We start from the raw sequence: 24,999 nt of genomic DNA, 5'->3' as shown, positions 1-24,999 counted from the left end.
TGTTTCAGGACTCTTCCTATAAAGCCTATTTGGATTTAGTAAATACTAAGGCAAAGGCCTGTATTACCAAAGCTGGTCTGGGAGCTATTGCTGGCAGCAGACCCAATCCCTGCAGCCTGTGGGCAAAGTTGCTGAAGCTCGCTGAAGAGGGCCTGCTATTCTGGGCTCTCCTGCTCTTGCAGTTAGGGCTAGAGGCTGGCCCAGCACCAGGCTGGCTCTATGGCGTGAGCCTTCTGGCAGGAAGGCCTGATGTTTGTATTAGCACAGAAGCTATCCCAGTCCACCCTTGCCGAAAATGTGGCCAGGCCTACCAGCTCCTCCTGTAAAGTGCTCAGGAACAGAGTTAGAGTAGGGGTGGGAGGCTCGGTATTTGTCCCAAGCTTCTGTCCTCCTGACATCTGGAGTTTCACAAGTGAATCTTGAGCAACTGCCCACAGTTTCTTGGCACTGAGCCCAGGGAAAACAAGGTTCTTCCTTTTCTTCCAGGAGCTCAAGGGCTAATGGAGTCAAAGCAGCTGTGGTCAGTGAACAGGAAAGGGCAGCCTTTGATGAGGCCTGGGGCTGAGGAGGGAAGATTCCAAACAGCAAAGGAGAGCCAGCTTCCGCAGGGTCTGCTGGTCCTAGTTGGGGAATGGCCTTTCCTAGAGCCCCCGCACAGCCAGGAGCAGCTGTCATTAAGGTGGGCTGTGCCCCAGGCCCTCTGGCTGAGCTTTTTCATTTGCTCAAGCTGGTGGTCGGGAGTGCACAGGATGCCTTTGAGAAGGAGGATTCTAAATCTCAGGGGCCTGTGAGAGCAAAGTCACATATCTGAGCACAAAACAAGAAAACCACTTGTGTTTTTGCCACGCTTCTCACCAGCACTGTCCATATTTGTGCACATGATTTTTTTTTGAGACAGTCTCACTCTTATCACCCAGGCTGGAGTCCAGTGGTGCAATCTTGGCTCACTGCAATCTCTGCCTCCCAGGTTCAAGCATTCTCCTGCCCAAGCCTCCCAAGTACCTGGGATTACAGGCACCTGCCACCATGCCCAGCTAATTTTTGTAATTTTAGTAGAGACAGGGTTTCGCCATGTTGGCCAGACTGGTCTGGAATTCCTTACCTCAGGTGATCCACCTGCCTCGGACTCCCAAAGTGCTGGGATTACAGGTGTGAGCCATAGTGCCCGGCCCTTGTGCACATAATTTTATTTTTATTTTATTTGAGATGGAGTCTTGCTCTGTTGTCCAGGCTGGAGTGCAGTGGCATGATCTCGGCTCACGGCAACCTCTGCCTCTCAGGTTCAAGAGATTCTCGTGCCTTGGCCCTCTGAGTAGCTGGGATTACAGGCATGTGCCACCATGCCTGGCTAATATTTGTATTTTCAGTAAAGATGGGGGTTTCACCATGTTAGCCAGGCTGGCCTCAAACTCCTGGCCTCAAGAGATCCATCTGCTTCATCTTCCTAAAGTGCCTTTGGATTCCCAAAGTGCTGGGATTACAGCTATGAGCCACCATGCCTGGCATGTGCACATCATTTTAAAAACTGATATCTTTTACACAGGTTATCTTCCAAGAAAAAGAAGAAAAAAAAGCTGATATCTTTGAAAACATTGTTTATTGACATAATTTATATACAATAAAATGTATTTTATTTACAGGTATGTGGTTCAATAAGTTTTGGCAAATTTATAGTTATGTAACCACCATTTCTGACAAACCAAAAAGCTGTCCTCTGTCCCTTTATAGTCATGTAAATAGAATTTTTTAAATGTCATGTAAATATCATACTGTCAATTTTTATTTCTATTTTTATAAATTAAAAAAACACATTTTTAGAAAATTATTATGAGGCATACAGTCTTTTATATCTGGCTTAGATTTTTCAACTCTGTGTATGTGTGTGAAGAAGAAATATATCAGTGAGGTAAAACATTTAAGCAGTTCCAAAGGGTAAACATAATTGTTCATCTAACCCCATCTGATTCCTTCAGAAGCAAACACCATCTTGTTTTTGTGTGTACTTTCAGAAACACAGAAGGATGTAAATAAGAAATAGACATCCATCACTGGGCTCAGTGGCTCATACCTGTAATCCCAGCAGTTTGGGAGGCCAAGGTGGGCAGATCACCTGAGGTCAGGAGTTTGAGACCCGGCCTGACCAACAAGGAGAAACCCTGTCTCTACTAAAAATTAGCCCAGCATGGTGGTGCATGCCTGTAATTCCAGTTACTTGGGAGGCTGAGACAGGAGAATCGCTTGAACCCGGGAGTCGAAGGTTAAGGTGAGCCAAGACCATGCCATTGCACTCCATTCTGGGCAACGAGAGCAAAACTCTGTCTCTCAAAAAAAAAAAAGAAAGAAAAAAGAAATAGACATTCATCACATATGCTTATTCTGGTCACATGGTCCTTTACTTTCCTCTTTTGATTTAATATATTCTGGAGATCAATTCACATGAACTCCTATAGAACTATGCATTCTACCCTCAATGTCTCCATGGTACAGATGTGCCAGAGCTGATTTAGCCACTCCTCTGATAGATTTAGATTTATTGACAATATTTTGCTAATGCAAACCGCAAATTGAAAGTTAAAGTGCTCTTAGCAAATAAAACAATACAGAGATTGCATGGAACTTCTCTACAGTTGCCATCATAGGTTAGAACTGTTTGTTCTTCGCCTTTTCCTACTTCACATCTTGTTTCTCTTTGTTGCTTTTCCCCTCCTCCTCTGCCTGAGCCCCCCTACACACCTGTTCCTCCTGGTGAATTCCCATTTCTTCTTCACCACCCATTAATCAGACCCCTGCCCGGAGCCTTACCAGACTGCACCTCTGTTCCTGGCTCTTGTTTCTCTGCACCTCCCCAGCAGCATTTTGCAAGACAGTTAGTGATGCTGTAGCCTAACTCTGATACTTCCATGACCTTGTAGTGGGGCCTGAGTCTTGTTGATCTGTGTTTGCATCACACATGCCAGAGTTAGCATTCAAAAAATGTTGGGTGAGCGAGTGATGCTGTCTTAGATTGATTTCTCCTGTAGAGCTCACCACAGTATTAAGGTCTTTTAGGCTGACTGACTGTGCCATGGACAGCATGGTAACCTCTGTGACCTGCATGAACACCCTAGATGAGTTCCTGGAGAATAGAAAGTCTGAAGCAACTGGAAAACCACAGAAGGTGAAGAAATGATCAACGCCTGCAGCACCTAATAAACTTGAGACTTCTATTGTTCCTTATTCCTGCCTCAATTGATAAGGCAATTGGACTTTGTAACCAACGTTGGTCAACCTTGTGACTCCAGACCCTATGACCCCCTGCCAGCTTCCAAACACCACCCTAAACTGTAACTTCTGTAACTTTCCACTGCCTACCCCAAATCTATAAAACCAACTCCTATCCCACTGCCCTCCACTGACTCTCTTTCTGGACTCAGCCTGCCCACACCTGGGTGAATAAACAGCCATGCTGCTCACACAAAGCCTGTTTGTGGGGGTCTCTTCATTCAGAGAGTGCATTTTAATACACAATACAATTTATGTTTCACATTTTGAGATTCATTTCATCTTTGCATTGGCAAACAATGCTATGGTGAACCCCTTTCTACCCCTGGCCTCTTTCTCCTTGGTTTTTGAAGCAGGTTTACTGAGCCAAAAGGAGTGGAATTATTTTTTCTTCCCACTTTGCCTTCCAAAATTGTGCATACTAGTGGGTTTTCTTTTTTGTTTTTTGTTTTTTTTTTAAGTTAGGAAGCTCCTAAAAATCAGAATGGTCATCAAAAAACCTTGACCTTCCTTCATAGTTTGTAATTGCCTGATGAGGTCTTCCTGCCCACTGCACAGACAAAACCAATTCATTGAGACTGTGGCATTGCAATAAAGAAAGCGTTTAACTGACATGCGGCTGGCCATGTTATCCAGGAGATGGAGTTGCTACTCAAATCTACCTCCCCGAAAATGTGGAGGATGGATTTTTTCCAGGGTAGTTCGGTGGGCGGGGATTCGAGGAATAGGTGCTGCTTCCTGGTTGGGGATGCAGTCATAGGGGTGTGGGAAATGCTCCTTGTTCACTGAATCTGCTTCTTGGTGGGTCCACAGGACCGGTTGAGCCAAGAATTGAGGGTCCGGGTGGGACCATCTGGTCGTCAGAAATGCAAAAATCTGAAAGGATTTTGGTTGAAATGAAAGAGTCACATTTCAAAAGGCCAATCTTAGGTTCTACAATAGTGAATTGGGGAAGTTGCAAATCTTGTGACCTCCAGAATAATGACTGGTAACCATGTAACAGAATTCTGAGCAGAATTCAGGTGGCTTTTCATTCGTTGGCTCCAGGGGTTGTGGGAACCAAGTGGGCAAGATAGCTGAGGTTCGGTCACACACCCAGGAAGCACTGACCCTGTGTGAGATGACAGAGGCTAGGACAAACACAGGACCTGGGACCTGATGTGACAGCCGTGGGAACAACAGTGCCATGGTGATGTCTAATGGACAATTGTCAGTGAGTGTTGTCAACCCCACTTTCAAGGGACGTCCAGAACCTAGTCCTTCCCCTGACCCCTGCTGCCACCCCTCTGGTCCTGCCACTGTCATCACTTGCCTGGATCGTTGCAGTGGCCTTTCTGGGCTTCCTCCCTCCACCCACCCGCCCCTGGGTCCCTGGACCATGTAGCATCCAGAGGGCTTCAGGTCCCCATCGTGTTCCTCCTCTGCTCAGAAGAGGCTCCCCACACTGGGGTAAAAGGCAGAGTCCTCCAGGGCCCTGTGTGAACTTCTGCTCCCTTGAGAGAGATAGAGAACTCAGAAAGTCCTCCCTCCTCCTCCCCGCCCCCGGCTCCTCCTCTGCCACACCAGCTTCCTCGCCATTTCCACAACGAGCCAGGCACCTGTGGGCCTCCAGGTGCACACAGCTAACTGGCTCACTTACTTTAAGTCTTTGCTTCACTCTAACTCGACAACACAACCCACCCACCCCAGCTGGATCTTTCTCCTAAGCACATTTCCAATCGAACAGATGACATGTGATTTTTTTTTTCTTTCTTTTTCTTTTTGAGACGGAGTTTTGCTCTTGTTACCCAGGCTGGAGTGCAATGGCGCGATCTCGGCTCACCGCAACCTCCGCCTCCTGGGTTCAAGCAATTCTCCTGTCTCATCCTCCCAAGTAGCTGGGATTACAGGCACACGCCACCATGCCCAGCTAATTTTTTGTATTTTTAGTAGAAACGGGGTTTCACCATGTTGACCAGGATGGTCTCGATCTCTTGACCTTGTGATCCACCTGCCTCGGCCTCCCAAACAACATGTGATTTCTATTTACCACCATTATTGTCTGGCTTTCCTCACTGAAATGGAAACCCTGGAGACAGGAATTTTCTTATTTTGTGCACTGTGGTAACTGCTCAGCAACTGGAACAGTGTTGGGCACATGGACTAGAAGCTCAATAAATATTTATTGAATAAATGAATGAACGGTGTTTGCCGAAAGAACCTTCACACTCCGGAATACTTGAAGTGTTGCTGCAATTCCAGACCAGCAAGATGCAGAGGAAAACCTTGAGAAGAGGACCCAGAGGAGGAAACCACAGTGTTTACACACCAGCATCTGAAGGAGTGAAATATGCCAGCTTGGAGCTGGAGCCTGGCCAAGGAGGAAAAGGTCCTGCCAAGGACTGCACCATGCAGAGGCCACTGCCCCTGACCTGGTGTATGAGACTCTCCTTGATTCAACAATATTCCTATGAGACAGTCAGTCTGCAAAACAAGGTTCCTGACAGGAGGGGCTGAGGCAAGGTGGTCTAGCCAGTTGGTAGGATTGAGTGACAACCCCAGACCCATGCCAGAATTCAAGGCTGAGCAGGAGGTTCCACAAAGGCATCTCTTAGGTGCTGAGTGCTGAGACCACAAAGCCAAAAAAATGGGATGTCTTGGTTTGATTGCAGACTCAGCAAAAATGAACCTAAGCCTGCTCCCCATGGCTGGGTGATGTCTTGGGAAGGCACCAGGGTTCAGCTCAGCCTGCTTCAGTATAGAGATAGTTTTTAACCCTGCATGTGTTCTAGTGGCACTCTGGACATCTAGACACCTGTGCAGGGGGGCATATGAGGAGAACAGTCTCCCTGGCCAGCCTAGATGTGGCCTAGCCTGAGGTGGGAGGAAATCAAAGGTGGGGCTGGATGTTCTTTCAGCCTCCCTGGCAGAGATCAAGGTCAGCTTGGCCAAGCTTCTGAGGGCTGGCTGTGATGTTGGGGAGGGAGGCAGTTCCCAGAGCAGGAATGCCTCTCCTGGGGCTCCCATCCTTGCAAGGGAAGAGCCTGCCCTCCTCCCTTCACAGCCTCCTTCCCTGCAGCCCGCTGGGGGCAAGTGACGGGGGGAATCTGTGCCCCAGGGGCAAACCTCCAGGCTCTGGCTTAGCCCCACCCTGGGGAAACATTGACAGCCCCCCTGGAGGAGAGCCTTGCTGCAGGAAGACTCTAGGGAGGGGCCCAGCTGTGGGTCCTGGGCTCTTGGTGACAGTATCCCAGACTCCAAACTCTCTGTGCCTGGAGGCAGTTCCCTTCCCTGGTTACAACAGATTCCCATCTCACCCTGCCCTACTGCATGCCCCTGGGCAGGGAGGCACAGGGAGATGGCAGGGCAGGGGAAGCAGGGGCCAGACAGGAGAAAGAGATGATGCCCTGGGTGAGGTGTTCACCACCCCGCTGAAGTGGAAAACCCTGGCTTCTCCCAGTAGAAACTTCAGGATCCCCAAAATTGGACCAGCAAATAAACTTAGTGACAGTCACAGCAGCCTTCTGGAAACTCATAGCAGATGTTCGCTGCCCCTGCTGGTCCCCAGGACCCATCTGCCGGTGGCCTCGGGGACCCAGTATTGTACTTCCAATGCTCTGCAGACACACCTTGGGCTTGAATTCTATCTCACTAATTCCACAAATATTGATTTATGGCCTACTGGGTGTGAGGCCTGTGCAGCTGTGGGGGAGGCAAGGACCCTGCTCCAGTGGGAATGACAGGTGTAAAACAGGATGACTTAAGAATCTGGGAAGGGGGACAAAGCAGAGTACTGGAAAGTGGCTGGGTGAGTGGGGGAGGGCAGCCTGGGACGGGGTAAACAGCAAATCTTTGCCATCCTTTCCTGGCCAGATAGCATTGGGAGGCTACCCGAGCTCTCTTCAGTCTGTTTCCTCACCTGGATGGTGGAGCTGGAGCTCACCCACTGCCTGACCCTGCTTTCTGGGCTGCCTCTAGGGAATCCACCATGGCCAGGCCTGTTCCCTGTCTCCATGGCTGTCAGTCCCTCCGGAGAATGACCCCCGCGAAAAGGATGTCGTTGGCCAAAAAGGGAGATGAACAAGTTAAGGTTGTCTGCCCTGCACCTAGGGTCACATGGCTCCTGAGGCCCAGCCTGGGTGGACCCTGGAAGGGGCTTTGTCTGACTGTGGGTTTTGCCTTGGTGCCTGGAGCTCCTTCCCTATGGGAACCTCTCAGCCTGATTAACATGGGCAGACAGGACCTGAAGGGGCCATCCATTGGTCCTTCTGAAAATGCTCACCAGGCAGGGTGAGTGTGGGGAGGCCATGCGCAATGTGTGGGACTCTGCCCTGCACCCGCTCAGAGCCTCAGCCCTGCAGAGACAATGGGAATGATTTTCTGTGGGTGGGGTCACCCTAATACTTCTCTGAGGTCTCTTTTCGTTTCAGTTTTACTGAGTAACAGCGAGGACCACGTGACTGCATGCCACTTAAATTAGGGTGTGCAGAACCCCCATTCTGTGCAGGGAGGGCGAAAAGCAACAGAGTATCTGCCACCCACCTGCCACCTTTCCAGTGCCACTACAAGATTTGTAAGAAATGGTCATTTATCAGGAACTATCTTTATGAAAAAGGATAAAACAGAGCAGGGCAGGGGAGAAGTGCTGCAGGCTCCAACATTGCTGGGCACACAGCAGTCTGGGCGTCTCACCCGGCTCCTCCCTGCAGCCATTGGCATCCACTGTCAGGTTTCAATGTTGAATTCATCCGAATGATGTTTTTGCAGAAATAGAAAACTCTGGCTGAGGCCAGGCGCACCTGTAATCTCAGCACTTTGGGAGGTCAAGGCTGGCAGATCACTTGAGGCCAGCAGTTCCAGACCAGCCTGGCCAACACGGTAAAACTTTGTCTCTACTAAAAATGCAAAAATTAGCTGGCTGTGGTGGTGCACACCTGTAATCCCAGCTCCTCAGGAGGCTGAGGCATGAGAATCATTTGGATCCAGAAGGCAAAGGTTGCAGTGAACTGAGATCAGTCCACTGCCCTCAGGCCTAGGCAACATAGTGAGACTCGGTCTCATAAAAAAAAAAAAGCTGGAGAAGGATGGCTCATGTCTATAATCCCAGCACTTTGGGAGGCCAAATGGGGAGGATCTCTTGATTCCAGGTCCTCAAGACCAGCCTGGGCAATATGGCAGAAACCCATCTTTACAGAAATTACAAAACTTAGCTGGGTGTGGTGGCACATGCCTATAGTCCCAGCTACTCGGGAGGCTGAGATGGGAGGATGGCTTAAGCCCAGAAGTTGGAGGCTGCAGTGAGCTGGGCAACAGAGCGAGACCCTGTCTCAAAAAAAAGTGGGGCAGATGACTAGGCAGAGCACAGAGGGTTCTTAGGGCAGTGACACTATTCTGAAGGATACTGTAACAGTGGATGTGTGACATCCATCTGTCCAAACCCAATGGGTGAAATGCCAAGGGTGGGTCAGCTGTGGGCTTTGAGTGATTGTGAGGTGGCCATGGGCTCCTCCACTGTAGCCAACACAGCAGTCTGGTGGGGATGTAGATAGAGGGGGAGGCTGTGCATGAGTGGAAGCAGGCTGTATATGTGAACTCTATACTTTCTATTGTTTTTCTGTGAGCCTAAAGCTGCTTTCAAAAACAGGCTTTATTAAGAATTAATTTCACCTGGCCAGGCATGGTGGCTCATGCCTGTAATCCCAGCACGTTGGGAGGCTGAGGCAGGAAGATCGATTGAGCCCAGGTGTTTGAGACCCGGCTGGGCAACATGGCGAAAACCCATCTCTATAAGAAAACACAAAATTTAGCCGGGCGTGGTGGTGCCTGCCTGTAGTCCCAACTACTCGGGACGCTGAGGTGGGAGGATCTCTTGAGCTTGAGAGGTAGAGGCTGCAGTGAGACATGATCGCCCCACTGCACTGCGGCCTGGACAAGAGTGAGACCTTGTCTCAAAAATAGAATAAAAGACTAAAGATGAAAAGCGCTGTGGCTGCTGGGTGGGAAGACAAGGGAAGGGACAAAGGAAACCTTAAGGTTTCTGCTAACTCTTCCCAAAGAATTGGAAACAATCTTTACCAAATGTTTCATTTCCTTTTACACTCCCCTCCTGCAATGCAGTTCACCAAGCAAACTGTTCCTTATTCTTCCTTAGAAACCCCGCCCCCTTAGAAACCCCGCCCCCTCACAATTGTTCTTAACCTCCTGAAGTCTTATCACCCTCCACCCACCACACAAAAACACAGGAAGGAATTACTTAAATACAATGCAGGATTACTTAAATCTGAATGAGTATCAATTACCTATTCCTATATAATTAATAAATAAATAAATAGACAACATTTCCCTGTTGTCATACAGGCTGGAATGTAATGGTGCAGTCTTGGCTCACTGCAACCTCCACCTCCCAGGTTCAAGCGATTCGCTTGCTTCAGCCTCCCAAGTGGCTGGGACTACAGGCACGCACCACCACACCCAGCTAGTTTTCGCGTTTTTAGTAGAGAGGGGGTTTCACCACGTTGGCCAGGCTGGTTTTGAACTCCTGATCTCAGGCGATCCACTCGCTTCTGCCTCCCAAAGTGCTGGGATTATAGACATGAGTCACTGTTGCCTGGGCAAATATATTTCAAAATGGGGTTTCACCATGTCGCCCAGGCTGGTCTCCAACTCCTCGGCTCAAGCGATCCACCCTCCCCTCTGCCTCCTACAGTGCTGCCTCTACAGGCACCTACATGTTTCTGACAAGAATAGTGCATAGGTATCTCATAATGCCTGATTGTTTCACTATTAGATAAGTTTAATCATGGTATTAAGATAATCACAGCCTTTTCACTCCATGGTAGACATTCTTTTCCCTCGCCTTCCCCCAACCTCCATGATTAGGACGTGTTCTGTGGGGTGATACTTTGGTGTCACACGGATCTTGTTTCCCACCCACCTCTCTCACCTGTGGTATTGGCATCACTGGTGATCTCTACCTGAATCCTTTTTATTTCAGTGATTTTGAATATATTCCTTCTACTGGCATTCACCTGTTAGATATCCCCCCTGTTTTTCACCTGGTACAGTTTCTACGTCGTGTCTCTATGGATTTGGCTGTTCTGAACATCTTATGCAAATGGAATCATACCCTGTGTGGTCTTCTGTGATTGGCTCCCTGCACTTCACACATTTTCCAGTTTCATCCTCATTGTAGCATGTGTCAGTATTTCAGTCCTTTCTATGGCCAAATAGTAATCCATCGTATGTCTATGCCACATGAATTTTGTTCATTCATTCATCAGTGTTGGACATTTAGGTAGTTTTCACCTTTTGACTATTATCAGTAATACTGCTATGAACATTTGTGTACAAGTTTTTGTGCGGACATTTCAGTTGGGTACATACCCAGGAGTGGAATTGCTGGAGTCAAGTGGAAACTCTGTATTTACCTTTTTGAGGAATGATCAGTGTTTTCCCAAGTAGTCACACCATTTCACATTCCCACCAGCAGTGTGTGAACACTCGAATATCTCTGCATTTTTGGCAACACTTGCTATTATCAGGCTTTTTAACTGGAACCATCCTACTGGGTGATAGTGGCATCTCACTGTGGTTGTCATTTACATTTCCCTGATGGCTAATGATGCTGGGCATCTTTGTTATTTCTAACTCTTCTTTGGAAAAATATCTATGTGGATCCTTTCCCCAGTTTTTGTCTTTTTCTTAAGTTGTAGACGTTCTTTAGAATGTCTTCTAGACGTTTCTTCTAGAAACAAGTCCTTTATCAAATGTGATTTGCAAATACTTTCTCAGACTCTTTAGTTGGTCTTGTCTTTTTACTTTCTTGGTGGTGTCCTTCCAAGCACATACATGTTTAATTTTTTTGTTGTTGTTGCTCATGTTTTCAATATCAGACCTAAGAGGTGATTGCAAATCTGAATTTATGGAGATTTACCCTATGTTTTCATTTCCTTCATTCCTTCCTTCCCTCCTTCCTTCCTTCCTTCCCTCCCTCCTTCCTTCCTTCCCTTTCTCCCTCCTTCCCTCCCTACCTCCCTCCTTCCTTCCCTCCTTCCTTCCTTCCTTCCTTCCTTTCTTTCTTCTTTCTTTCAACAGTTTCACTCTTGTCGCCAGGCTGGAGTGCAGTATCACATTCTCAGCTCACTGCAATCTCCTCTGCCTCCCGGGTTCAAACAATTCTCCAGCCTTGCCTCCTGAGTAGCTGGGATTACAGGCATGCGTCACCATGCCCAGCTAATTTTGTATTTTTAGTTGAGATAGGATCTCACCATGTTGAGCAGGCTATTCTTGAATTCTTGACCTCAGGTGATCTACCCACCTCAGCCTCCCAAAGTGCTGGGATTACAGGTGTTAGCCGCTGCACCTGTCTATCCTATCCTTTTTTTTCTAAGAATTTTATAGTTTTCGCTCTTAATGTCTCAGTCTTTGATCCATTTTGAGTTAACTTTGTGGCATATAGGACTCCTGGTTGATGGGTGTTTTGGGTTTTGTTGAGCACCTTGATAATATCCTACTCCCTCTGGCCTCCATTGTTTCTGATGAGAAGTCAGCTGTTAATCTTTTGGGAGTTCCCTTGTTAATGATGAGTCATTTTTCTCTTGTTGCTTTCAGATTTTTTCCTAGCCTTTGGCTTTAAACATTATTGAAACTGTGTTTTATTTTACACAGCAGATCCAATCACGTTCAGGATCTTCTGAAGGGAGTTTCTGAGGAAGGTCTTTGTGATTTGTTCTGATCACAGGGGTGTTTTTCTATTTGTGTAGATCTTTGGGTTTATCTTATAGGGATTTCACTGGGCTTCCTGGATGTGGACATTAATATCTTACAATAAATTTGGAAAACTTTGAGCCATCGTTGTTTTAGTATTTTTTCTCCCTGTTCTTTCTCTCCTCTCTTTCCTGCTCTCCCATTATATAACTTGGTAGGGCCCCATATTTCCTGTGACTACATTTTTCTTCAGTCATTTTTCTCTGTTCTTCAGATTGCATAATGTCTGCCAGTCTATCTTCAAGTTTGCTAATCCTTCCTCTTGCAAGTTCAAACTACTCTTTTTTGTTTGTTTGATTTTTGAGACAAGGTCTCCCTCTGTTACCCAGGCAGAGGTAATCACAGCTCATTGCAGCCTCGACTTCCCAGGCCCAAGCAATTCTTCCACTTCAGCCTCCTGAGTAGCTGGTACTAGAGTCATGCACCACCACACTGGATTATTATTATTATTATTATTTGAGATACATTCTCGAGGCTGGGCATGCTCAAGCCTGTAATCCCAGCATTTTGGGAGGTTGGGGTGGGTGGATCATTTGAGGCCAGGATTTCAAGACCAGCCAGGCCAACATGGCAAAACCCCATCTCTACTAAAAATACAAAAATTAACAGGTGTGGTGGCTGTAAGGTTGACTGAAAGGATGGGGAGGCAGACCCAGGGTCAGGTGTAGCCAGTTTGTTTCAACCTGCCAGACTGGCTGCTTCACCATAGGCGGTGAAGGTGGCAGCAGCCTGGCTTACAGACTATGGGGGATATACAGGGGGTTTGCAGGTGGCTGGGTGCTATTCTAAGAAAAACCGCCTCGTGGTTCTTCAGTGCTAACATCCTACTTAATGGGGTCACCATCCTGGGTCCGAGAGCCAGATGCAGCCACATCCTGGAACCTAGGTGCCCTGTTTGCAAGGCATGAGGCTGTTTTCGCTGTGAACTTGGCTTAGCAGGGGAGAATGGGGAGGGGGGTCTATGAGCTTGCCTTGCTGTGATCCTAACAGTGGCAGACACCTGTAGTCCCAGCTACTCAGGACGCTGAGGCAGGAGAATCTCTTGAACCCAGGAGGCAGAGGCTGCAGTGAGCTAAGATTGCACCACTGCACTCCAGCCTGGATGACAGAGCAAGACTCTGTCTCAAAAAAAAGAGAGAGAGAGAATTGAGACAGTCTTCCTCTGTCACCCAGGCTGGTGTGATCTCAGCTCCTACTGGTCCGGCACCCATAACCCGCCAAGGTCTCTTACTGCAGTGCCCTCCCCCAGCCACTCCTCTTTCCAGACCCAGAGAAGCAGCTCCTCTGAAACATCTCTCCTCCCACCGGAGGGACCAGTCACCCCTTCCTCAGCCACATCTTCAGAGCCGCCCCCTTCCCACTGTTTGTCACTGCATCCTCTCTCTAGGAGGGGCTTCCCGTTCTGCCCGGCACAGGGTCTGGCCCACAGGTGCTGATACATGACAACAGAATAACTAAATCTCTTCACCAACAAGAAACACTCGTGAGTACCGACTGTGTGTCGGGTAGGCCCTGTCCTAAGGGTTGTCCTCAGGTATGTAACTTCTAGTTGGGGAAGATGAGCAGAAACTCCCAGTTTATGCTCTTCTCCCCTACTCTGCACTTCCCAGGGGACGGGGCTGGAAGCCTCCTGCAGCCAGAATGGAACTGGGTGGGGAGGAGGGAGAGTGGCTGAAGGCAAAGGCCAAGCTGAGAAAGGTCCAAGCCCACGGCTGGCTGGGGGCCCTAGTCAGGACTCAAGTTTTGTGAAAGGGAGAAAAAAAAAGCAACTCCCACCAAAGCAACAGTTAGTTTAGAGCCTGATGATAAACGTGCCACTGAAAACGTTTCCTTCCTTTATTCTTCTAGAACCAGAGAATTCTTCCTGAAAGAGATGGCCCCTGAGGCCATTGAGAAGCATCTTGGGGTGGAGTGGAAGCGGTCCTGAGAGCTGGTCTTGCTGTCCCTTGTCCCCCAACCCCAGGTGACATGAAGCCAAGCTCCAGAGAAGAGCCGGGCCCATGGGGTGTTTGGATTTTACTCCAAGTCTAATTCCCAGTCCGGTGCCCCTGCCTCCAGCGGCTCTACTTCCTCTGTCTGCTTGGCCTAGGAAGGGGTGCGTGGCAGAGTGCGGGGCATGGGGAGAGAAAGTGAGGCCCAGGGGAAGCCCCAGGAGGGCGGTGTGGTGCATTCGGCTCTGGCCCCTGTCTGGGTTCAGGCCTCCAAGTAGGTCCTCCTGTTTGCTCATCTTCTGAGGCCCGGGGCTTCTTCAGAGCCTCCATGGGTCCCACCCCGGCACCCATCACATGGTGTCTGGCCCCTGCCTGGCTCACACCCCCACCCCCACCTGCTACCCTATTTCTATCCCTAGGACACCCCGCTGGGCACTGCTGTTCCCTCTCATAGAAGACTTTTACAGGCCCTGCTCATCCCTTTTGCCAATCAAGTGAATGTCACCTCCTCAGAGAAGCCCTCCCTGAGCACCCCATCTGCAGTAGGGTCACCCCGTCTTCCACCCTCACTTTTCCTGGTGTTTCCTTGCTAGCCCCTGTCCCTGTGGGGAGTTTTCTGCACTGATAGACTAGTCTTCCTTAACCACCCAGGGGCCAGCGTGTCTGTCTTCTCTGTCCCTGTGCGTGGGAGATGCTCAATGATCATTTGTCAGCAAAAATGAAACAGGAAGACCCCTGAGGTGCTGGGATTAAGAGCCATTCACCCCAGGTGAGGAAGGAGCTTTGAGGAACGGGAGAGAACCCGAGTTAGTGCCCCCTGCCCACCCTGAGGGTCAGCCCCATGCAGGGTGGACCAATGAGCCTTGGGGTATCTGTAACCAAAGATGGTTCTTGATAAGTGACCATTTCTTGCAAATCTTGTAGTAGCATTGGAAAGGTGGCAGGTGGGTGGCTGATACTCTGCTGTTTTGTGCCCTCCCTGCATAGAACAGGGCTGTGCATACCCTAGTTTGTGTGGCATGCAGTCATGTGGTCCTCACTGTTACTCAGAAACACTGAAAAAAAAAGAGACCTTAGTCTTTTCCTTTCTCTATTTCTTTCTTATTTCATTCTTTTTTCTTTTTCTTTCTTTCTTTCTTTTTTTTTTTTGAGACAGAGTTTTACTCTTGTTCAGGCTGGAGTGTTATAACGCAATCTTGGTTCACTGCAACCTCTGCCCCCCAGGTTCAAGTGATTCTCCTGCGTCAGCCTCCCAAGTAGCTGGGATTACAGTCACGTGCCACCACGCCCAGCTAATTTTTTGTATTTTTAGTAGAGACAGGGTTTCACCATGTTGGCCAGGCTGTTTTCGAACTGACCTCTGGTAATCTGCCCGCCTCTGCCTCCCAAAGTGGGAGGATTACAGGTGTGAGCCACCGCACCCGGCCTTCTTTTTTTTCTTTTCTCACTCTGTCACTCAGGCTTGAGTGCAGGGACACTATCTCAGCTCGCTGCAGCCTTGACCTCCAGGGATCATGTGATCTTCCTGCCTCAGCCTTCCCGGTAGCCAGGACTGCAGGCGTGCACCACCACACCCAGCTAATTTTTTGTATTTTTAGTAGAGACTGCGTTTTGCCATGTTGCCCAGGCTGATCTTGGACTTCTGGGCTCAAGCAGTCTGCCTGCCTTGGCCTCCGAGAGTGCTGGAATTACAGGAGTGAGCCATCGCACCCAGCGGTCTTCTCATTGTTCTGCCATCAGCAGCCACTTCGTGTGACTCCCCAGCCTCCTCAGCTTCCACTGTTTTTCCATCACATGCAGAATAAAACCTAAAGGCTGGCCCCCAGCTGCCCTCCTAACCTTGTTTCTTATCACTCTCCCATTGGCTCCTCCTGGACCAACCTCACTCCTTGCTGACCTCAAAATCACCCTGTACTTGGCTGTGGGAGGAACGCCACGGTCACTGTTCCCAAAGCGCCACCAGGGGGCTGACGCCACACTCCCTGCAGGCCTCTGCTCCGACACCACCTCCCTAGAAGGACTCAGCCAGCACCATGTGAAGTACCCATTCGGTGAAACACACTAAATATTTTCAGTCACTTCTGCTCTTAATTTTTCTAGCAGTTACTCAAAACTCTAAACATGAGTAAGCCCCGTACTTCCGGATTTACGATTTCATGAAAGTTGAAGACTTAGCTCACTTTTACCATGCCCTGGCTGCATTCATTGTAACTGTTTCTCACCTCCTGTGTGAACTTCAGGAGTCGCCTTTATAACTCTGCACCTGTCTTCTCAGCTCTGTTTTGGGAGCCATCATGGGGAGATGACATCTGTGTACCACTCATGAGTCCCATAGCCACTGACAGCTTATCTGAGGAGATCGGGCGTTCGGGGTGGTGTGGCCGAGACCCCACTGACAGCTTTACATGGCCATTGACTGTCCAAATTCTGTCAACTATAGTGTTTAAATTGTTTTATTTATATTTTCTGTAAATCCAGTTGAGCTTTTCATGCTTTGTGTGCTGATTCAGAAAAGTAAAATAAGGAAAGTGAAATCAATAACCAGCACTTAGGCTGATATCATTATGCAACTTCTCCTGCAGATCCAAGACCTAAGATTGGACACAATGAATCCACACCAGCCCTGCGTCAAACTGCTTACCATCCATTCTATGTTTAAAGTCGTGCTCATGTTACTTGGTCTCATATTTGGTCTGACTTTCTAGCACAGATCTATCGTGCTAGACTATGTAATTGTCTTACTTACAGTTTTGACGTAACAGGCATATGGATTTCCCCTCATTACTAAGAGTCCTAATTGTAGCCTCTTAAGTTAATTATGACATATTGAACACAAAATCCACTTTCTCTGTGAAATCTCTCTTTGTGGGGCTCCTTGAATTCTTTTTCTAAGAAAGAAAGAGAAAGGATGAAAGAAAGACGGAAGAGAGAGAGACAGAAAGGAAGAATGAAAAAAGAAAGAAACTTAGGTCAGCTTCTCTTCCCCTTCCCTTCTCTTCCTTTCCCTTCCCTTCCTTTCCCTTTCCTTTCTTTCTCTTTCCTTTACTTTCCTTCTTTTCCTTTTTTAATTTCCTTTTTCTTTTTCTCTCTCTCTTCTTCCTTTCCCTTCCTTTCCTTTTTCCTTTCTCCTTTCCTTTCCCTTTTTCCCCTTCCCTTTTTCTTTCCCCTTCCCTTTCTCCTTTCTCCCTCCCCTCCCATTTCCTTCTTCCCTTCCCTTTCTTTCCAGGGTATCACTTTGTAACTCAGGCTGGAGTCCAGTGCTGCCATCTCAACTCACTGAAACCTCTACCTCCCAGGCTGAAGTCATCCTCCCACCTCAGCCTCCTGGGTTTACAGGTGTGTGCCACCACAGCCAGTTAATTTTTACATTTTTTTTTTTTGTAGAGACAGGGTTTCACCATGTTGTTCAGGCTGGTCTCAATTTTCTGAGCTCAAACGATCCGCCAGCCTCGACCTCCCAAAGTGCTGGGATTACAGGTGTGAGCCACTACTGTGCCCAGTCAGATCGGGCACTTTCTAGACCTTCCTAAAAGCTGTGTCTTGGATTTTGCTTTCCTCTACTGCTAGGTGAGGTCCATACAGCTACCCATGACTAACTCTGAAAGCTATTGATACATGGCAGTGCACTGAGAAAGTTCACACCTCACAGTGAATTAAAGAAATATGAGCATAGTCTGGGTGCAGTGGCTCACGCCTGTAATCCCAGCACTTTGAAAGACTGAAGTGGGTGGATCATGAGGTCAGGAGATTGAGACCATCCTGGGCAACATGGTGAAACCCCATCTCTACTAAAAATACAAAAATTAACTGGGCGTGGTGGCTCAAGCCTGTAATCCTAGCTACTTGGGAGGCTGAAGCAGGAGAATTGCTTGAACCAGGGAGTCAGAAGTTGCAGTGAGCCGAGATCATGCCATTGTACTCCAGCCTGGTGACAGAGTGAGAGTGAGAAAAGAAATGAAAAGTATGAGTATAAATTAAATAACTGGTGTCATTGGCCCTCCATATATCTTTTTTCTCCAAAAATTATTAATAAATAACAAAGTACGGTTATTTTGTATGCCAGTGCATACAGATTTTAACATTTGGATATATATTTCTTTGAAAGCTAGGATATGTTTTCTAATGCTCTTTCATTGAAGTCAGCTCCTAATATTCAGCATAAATATGAGTTATGAATCCCAGTATGTACCTGAGCCTCACTCTCCCTCCCCGAGCACCACACCCTGCCCTGGGCCCTTCTTTGGCACATGGACAGATGCATGGGACCGCTGGGGGTGGGAGTGCTGGACTGGGAATCAGACTTGGAGTATAATCCAAATGGCCCACGAGCACACAGCTTGAGCTGCCCCAGTGGGTTTCCGTGGCAACCTCAAATCAGACTCTGCTCCTTAGTTGGCCAGCACCTATTAAGAGTTTTCCACTTTGGGCGATGGTATTGGTGGTGGCACTTCCAGGAGGGACACAGCAACTTAGCAGAAGGACAGACTCACAGGGGCTCTTGGGGAGCTCAAGTGGGGCCCACAGAGACCTTCTCTCTGGGGTTCCAAACTGGCATTTAGAAGGAGATTCAGTACTCACACCTGGGGTGTTTCAGAATATTCAGGAGACCAGAGAGACCAATGGGTGAAACAGGAGGATTTTATTAAGGTGGCCACTGGCTCAGCCGATTAGCATCCCAAGATTGAGCAAAGGAGAAAGAAAATGGTAGACTTTTTATACATCCAGGATGACTTAACACAGGTTTGCAGAAGCCAGAACAAAGAACAGTTAATTTGTAGCATGTCTTGTGATGTATGTTACATTTGAAAAATAGCATTTTGAGAAACGCATTGCACATTCTTTGGGTGTTATCTTGCCCTGTGACCTTGCAGCTGGTCAGCAAGAAAAATGGGAGTCTTGAGATGCCTGGGAACTTGCTGAGAATGTGGGGAGAATAGATAAGGTAGGTTTTAAGGAGTTAATTTTAAGCAGAGCTGGGGTAAGATTTTATATTGAGCACAACACAGTAAACTGTATTATGCAGCAATTGTAGGCTACCATTGTTCTTACTGAATTTCCCTCTTCCTTTCCCCCCTTTGTTGCTTTTTATTAACTCTTTGGTAGGAAACAACCCCATTGCTTTCAGCATTTACTAGTATTTGGAAGTTAATTTTGGTTTAGGTCACTTGATATTTCTATGAGCTTATTTATTAGTTTTATGCCTGTTTGGTTTTTGTAGCTGGATGTCAGGGCGATGGCTTAGGTGTGTTGCAGAGCTTTTTAAGACAACCCTTTTGGGAGTGCCTTTGTATTTTTGGTGAACAGCAGGCTGGTGTGTTAGCTTATTACCCTTTCTCTTGGTGGTGATCTTACCCTTTCTCTTGGTGGGTGCAGGCAGAAGCACCTCATCAGTACTGAAATGCATCTCCTGACAGCCCTGTGGAAGTCCCAGCTTCTTCTTGGCCGAGCCAACACAGCCTTGGGCTGCCTAGCTTGGAGGACGCTGGCTTCCTGTGATGATGGTTGAGCCAGGGTGCTCTGGGTGGTGCTCTGGGTGGAGGAGGCGGCCATGAGGTCATGCTGGAGGGATTGTTGAGCCAAAGGTTCTAAATCTTCACTGCCGATGGAGGCTGCTGCTATGGTGGAGGCTGCGGCCACGGGGTCACGCTGGAGGGCCTGCTGAGCCAAGGTTTCTAAATCCCCACCACTGCCGTTGGAGCCCCAAGGGAGGAGGCCAAGGGATCACCACGCTGGAGGGCCTGCTGAGCCAAGGTTTCCAAATCCCCACCGCTGCCATTGGAGCTCCCAAGATAGGAGGCCACGGGGTCACGCTGGAGGGCCTGCTGAGCCAAGGTTTCTAAATCTCCACAATTGCTGATAGAGCTTTCGATGGTCGGGGAGGCCATGGGGGCATGCTGGGGGTCTGGATTAAAACTCTCTGGCTGGTTGTTCGGGTGGTCCACAATTTGCTCTTCATAAGTTGTCAGAGGTAACTCCTGGCCGTTGTTCACCCACGGGTCCTTCATGACTACTTCTACTGTTGGCCGCTCCCTGGGGTCTGGCGTTAACAGTTTTTTCATTAGGCTTTTAAGGCCTTCTGAAAAGAAGGCTGGGCAAATATAATTTCCAGATTTAATTTTTCGTTTGAGGATCATAGTACTCCATGAGGAGAAGGGCAGATCCCTGGACATCATCTGGTACAAAATGACGCCTAGGCTACAAACATCCATGGCGGGGCATTGGTAGCCCCGGCCCCAGAAGTCTTCTGGGGCCATGTAGACGTAGGTGCCACAGCGTGTTGTCAGCTTCTGCCCCTCACAGTAAGTTATTGCTGAGGCAAACAAAATCTGCAATTTTTATGTTACCTTTGCTGTCCAACAGGATGTTTCCCGGATTCAGGTCTCTATGTGCTATTCGTTTTTTGTGACAGTACTGCATGGCCGACAGCATCTGTTGGAACATGGCCCGGGCCTCCTCCTCCGTCACGTGGTTGCGGTACATCCACTGGTACAGGTTTCCTCCTGATGCGTACTCCATAATCAAGTGGCACACGTCTGTGGTGTCCATAACTTGATACAGCTTAATTATATTGGGGTGGTGCACAGATTTTAAAATATTCATCTCTCTCTGGCTAGTGGTGATGCAGGAGCCAGTTTCGCGGGTGATTTTCACGACCACCGGGGTCCTAGTCAGCAAGTGCCAGGCCAGCTTGACCTCACTGAAGTCACCACAGCCAATGAGGCCCAGCATTTCATAATTCTCCAGCCCCTGGTCAGGTGGGGTGGAGACCGATCCCTGCCCCATGGTGCCTGACATCTCTCTACACTACACAACTACTCTAACTATTCTAACTACACTAAAATACTAAACAATACTGACTATATTAAAGTATGCTAAAATACTGAGCAATGAAACTGACTATACTAACTATGCTAACAATGCGAACTAGAAAAACACACCAACGCCCCTCACACAGAAACCCTCCCCCACCCCCAACACCCCCCTGCCCTCAACCCCCTCCACACACACACACACACACACACACACACACAACTCGCAATCGCTAAACTGGTCTGAGTCCACAGGTCACCAAAGAAGCTTCCAGGGATCTATCAGACCAAAAACCATGACCCAGCCAGGGCCTTATACAGACCCTGACTGTGATTACATCACAAAGGCTTTTGATGACTTCAGAGCAAAGCAGGGGCCAGTCATGGCTGCGGATCATTCACAGTCCCCAAAACATCTTCCTCTTTTAAAAAGAAAAGTGCTTTTATCTAGATGGTTATAGAGATTGGTATTTAGTTTCCCAGCTATTTAAACTGGTACAACCCTTCAACAGCATTTTCATTTGTAGTTTTCTTTTTTCTATAATTTTTTTATTATACTCTTAAGTTCTGGGGTACATGTGTAGATTACGCAGGTTTGTTACATAGGTTCACACGTGCCACTGTGGTTTTCAATCATTTGTAATTTCAAAATCTGAAATAGCTTTTGGATTTTGAAGATCTCCTAATGTCTACATGCAAAATATTCTATTCCTTTTCTTTCATCTCTGAATAGTTGGTCTCAACCATTGAGAAGGGAGAGAATATTTTCCTTTCCTTTAGGGTTTTTCCTTCCTCATGTGGTTGAGATTATGTAATGGACACAGAGGAAACAGAAACACCCTACCCTCCATGAGCCCATAGCCTTGTCAGGAAGGCCCCCCAGCCATGAAGCTCCTTCAGTGTGAGGAGCACAGGTGAAGCGGGGGCCAGAGAAGAGTGGCCCTGGCCACAGGTCGGCGCTGGTGAGGGAGGAAGCACGGCTTTCTGGAGGCCAGTGTGCTGAGCCCTGCGGTGTGAGGAGGGGTCGCCTAAGTGAGTAGGGACAAGGGCAGGAGGGTGGCCTCTGCGAAGGCCCAGGATGACCGAGGGTGGCTCGCTAGAGGGATGCGCTAGTCTGAACGAGTGACTGGGGCCAGGTTGGGAGCGCTTGAGTCCCAGGACAGAGGCTGAGCCTGTATTTCAGGGCCGGGGCTGTGGAATAGTTCTGAGCCCCTCACTGGGCCACAGCCCTCAGACCCTGACTCTGCTCCTGACCTGGGAGTGAGCTCAACCGAACTTCACCTCCTCGCCAGCCTCGCTGCCTCCAGCCTTCCCCACCCACACCCCTCCTTTCAGGTTCCCAGAGGGATCCAAGGAAAAGCCACCTCTGGCCTCCACCACCCACCTGCTGGCCCTGAGACCTTCAAGGAGAAGCCCTCCTCCTTGTCCACCAGAGCTCACCTGGGCAGCCTGTTCTTCCCACGGTCCTGCCTTACAGACCACCCTCTGTACCCGGGTGAGTCAGTCCATCATGTTTTCTACACACAGTCCCCACTGCCTGGAGTCCCCCCCTTACTCTCCTGCACTGGGTGCCCTCCTGTCCCTTCAGTCCCAGCTGAGATATCTGGCACTCTGGGGAGCATCCCTGAGCCCCAGACACAGAGAAGCCTCTTCTGCCCTGGATCCCAGAACTGCTGGTGCTTTCCTTCTGCCATGGTGCAGAAACCTCTTACCCCCCCAACACACACATGCATACTCACACCTCGCACACACTTGCTACCATCTGGGGACATGGATTTCTGCCTGCTGGACTGCCTCTCTCCCACCCCAGCCTCTTGGGGGCCCCAGGAAGAGGTGCTGCTATTAATAGTAGGGGCCCCGTAGGTGCACTGGAGGTGGGGAAGGGAAGGGCTCCCGAGGAATAGCCCTGCATGGATGACAGCCACCCCACAGAGGGCATGGCCACCAGGAAATGTAGGTCTTTCTACATTTAGGTGGAGGCAGCAGGCACAGGCTGGAAGGAGAAAGTGGGGCTGGATTCCCAGGGTTCCTAAATGCCAGGATGAGGTGCTTCTGTTGCCTCCTGGGGAGCAAGCTTTGGAAGAGACTGAGGCCCATGAGGGCAGCACTGGGGAGGCTGGTCTGGAGGGAGATGGCCCCTGAAGGGGCATACCTGTGCCTGTCCCTGTTGGCTCAGCCCTCACTGTCACCAGGAATCCCTTGGTAGGGAATGGGGGGTGTCATGTCCTTCTGTCTGGAGCCTGAACACCCAGACATGTTCCCCCCAAGATTCTGCACTTTTTTATTTTTTCAAGACAGAGTCTCACGCTGTCATTCAGGCTGGAGTACAATGGCATGATCTCAGCTCACTGAAACCTCCGCTGCCTTGGTTCAAGTGATTCTTCTGCCTCAGCTTTCTGAGTATCTGGGATTACAGGTGTGCACCACCACGCCCAGCTCATTTTTTGTATTTTTAGTGGAGACGGGGTTTTGCCGTGTTGGCCAGGCTGGTCTTGGACTCCTGGGCTCAAGTGATCCTCCCACCTTGACTTCCCAAAGTGCTGGGATTCCAGGTGGGAGCCACTGCACTTGGCCTGCTCCTGCTCTTCCATCCGTGCATTGGAGTCGCCTCTCCCTGCAGGCAGCTGCTGCACCCTGAGTGCCTGGCACAACTGTGGCCCCGAGGAGATGCTCAAACACGTGACTCCCTGGGGGCCTCGGATCTGGGTGGCTCCCTTTTGTGACATGAGGCAGGAAGCAGAGCTCTGTGGGTCATGTGCCACCCTAGGGGATGAAGGCTGTCCTTGTTCTCTTGCGAGCCAGGCTTGGCCACTCTTCCAGGGGACCCACCCCCACTTCCTAGCCTGGCCGGCATCGGCCTTCCTGTCCCTGCCCGGAGTGGTGTCTGCCACATGCTCTGAAGTTGGTCCTTTGCTTCGAGGTCTTGAAGGGCAGGGTGTATGTGAGTCACCCACCACTGGGACCTGGTAGGGTGGGGAGGCATCTAAGCGGGACTGCTGCCAACCCCCTCCTGGGCCTGGAGTGGAGGCCGGCAACTCACTCCACCTTGCGGGGGGCTGATGGAAGGCCTCAAAGAGGCCTTGGCCATCCACTGGGCTCAGGAGCACCAGGGGCTTATCAGGGCTTGTGGCTGGGAGCAAGGCCAGGCCCTGGGGCTTCTGGGCCTGCTCTTGTTGAAGGGTGGCCTGTAGGTATTGGCCCGCGGGTGTCCCATGGCCTCCTGCATCTCATGGCCTTGCCCTTCCCCTTCAGCATGACCGTCCGGTGCCTTCATCAGCCTCCACAGAGCTCGTCCTGGTAGAGGATGTGAGGGTGAGCCTGGAAGAGGTGACCATCTACAACTGTCTTGGCTTCCAGATACAGCCCTTGCCCTGCCAGCTGCCTGGGTAAGACCCACCAGGGGACCCCCTCACCCTCCAACACACAGCCCAGCTCTCCCTGAATCTGCCTCCTGCAGGTGGAGCTCCGTCTCAGGAAAGACTCGGTGACTTCTTCCTCAACACCAGTGCTGTGGACGACATCAAGATGGCCTACCAGGAAACCAGGGCCATCACCATGGTAAGTTTGGGTCATTGGTCCCCAGGGTGATTTTCATTCTTCATCTGGGCCATCGTGATGTTCATAGATTGATATTTTTTAAGCTGTCACTTAATCTCATCAGCTATAGCTAGCAAAGCTGTTAGAGTCTCTGATTTATTCTGCAACTTTAGTCATTTTCATGCTACCTTTGTGATTTTTTTTATTTTTGAGACAGGATCTCACTCTGTTGCCTGGGCTGGAGTGCAGTAGCTTACTGCAGCCTTGACCTCCTGGGCTTAAGTGATCCTCCCAACTCAGCCTTCGGAGTAGCTGTGACTACCACCACCCGGCCGCACACACCACCACACCCGGCTAATTTTTGTATTTTTTGTAGAGACGGGATCTCGCCATGTTGCCCAGGCTGGTCTCGAACTCCTAGGCTCAAGAGTCCACCTGCCCTGGCCTCTCAAAGTGCTGGCATTACCTGTGTGACCCTCCGCACCCAGGCTACCTTTATGATTTTCATTCCATGTCCACAAACTACCCACACTGTCACCTATGGTTTCCTTTCTGTCAATCTTTTCATTAAAATTAAAATGTTATTACATAAGCAGCACTCTAACAACAATAAAGAAAATTGCTTTTAAGGAGGTTGTGCCTTTCTCTGTTTCCCTAGGTTGATTTCTTGACCCTCTCCCTATTCTTGCAAGTGTTGACTTATCTGTGCTCATGGC

The 24,999-nt window shown here is 49.2% G+C and overlaps 1 protein-coding gene across 3 annotated transcripts; it reads left to right on the top strand.

The window, feature by feature from the left end:
• The first annotated feature begins 13,872 nt into the window (after window positions 1-13,872).
• LOC128929751 (uncharacterized) lies at window positions 13,873-24,796 on the top strand. Of its 3 annotated transcripts, none has more exons than XR_013527490.1 (5): window positions 13,873-14,101; window positions 22,082-22,241; window positions 23,999-24,132; window positions 24,204-24,304; window positions 24,660-24,796. XR_013527490.1 is itself a non-coding variant. In XM_078351620.1 (4 exons), exons 1-4 carry the CDS (start codon window positions 14,007-14,009, stop codon window positions 24,232-24,234), a joined length of 420 nt encoding a protein of 139 aa, XP_078207746.1. In that variant the 5' UTR covers window positions 13,873-14,006; the 3' UTR covers window positions 24,235-24,364. The 3 variants fall into 3 exon arrangements, 1 of the variants encoding a protein (XP_078207746.1); XR_013527491.1 differs by lacking the exon at window positions 24,660-24,796 and adding an exon at window positions 24,501-24,638; XM_078351620.1 differs by lacking the exon at window positions 24,660-24,796 and having other exon boundaries at window positions 24,204-24,364.
• The last annotated feature ends 203 nt before the right edge of the window (window positions 24,797-24,999 follow it).

The sequence above is a fragment of the Callithrix jacchus genome, chromosome 15, assembly GCF_049354715.1.
Source record: "Callithrix jacchus isolate 240 chromosome 15, calJac240_pri, whole genome shotgun sequence".
Lineage (NCBI taxonomy): Eukaryota > Metazoa > Chordata > Mammalia > Primates > Cebidae > Callithrix > Callithrix jacchus.
Note: the sequence above shows the minus strand (reverse complement) of the source record. Positions and strands in the feature narration are given on the sequence as shown.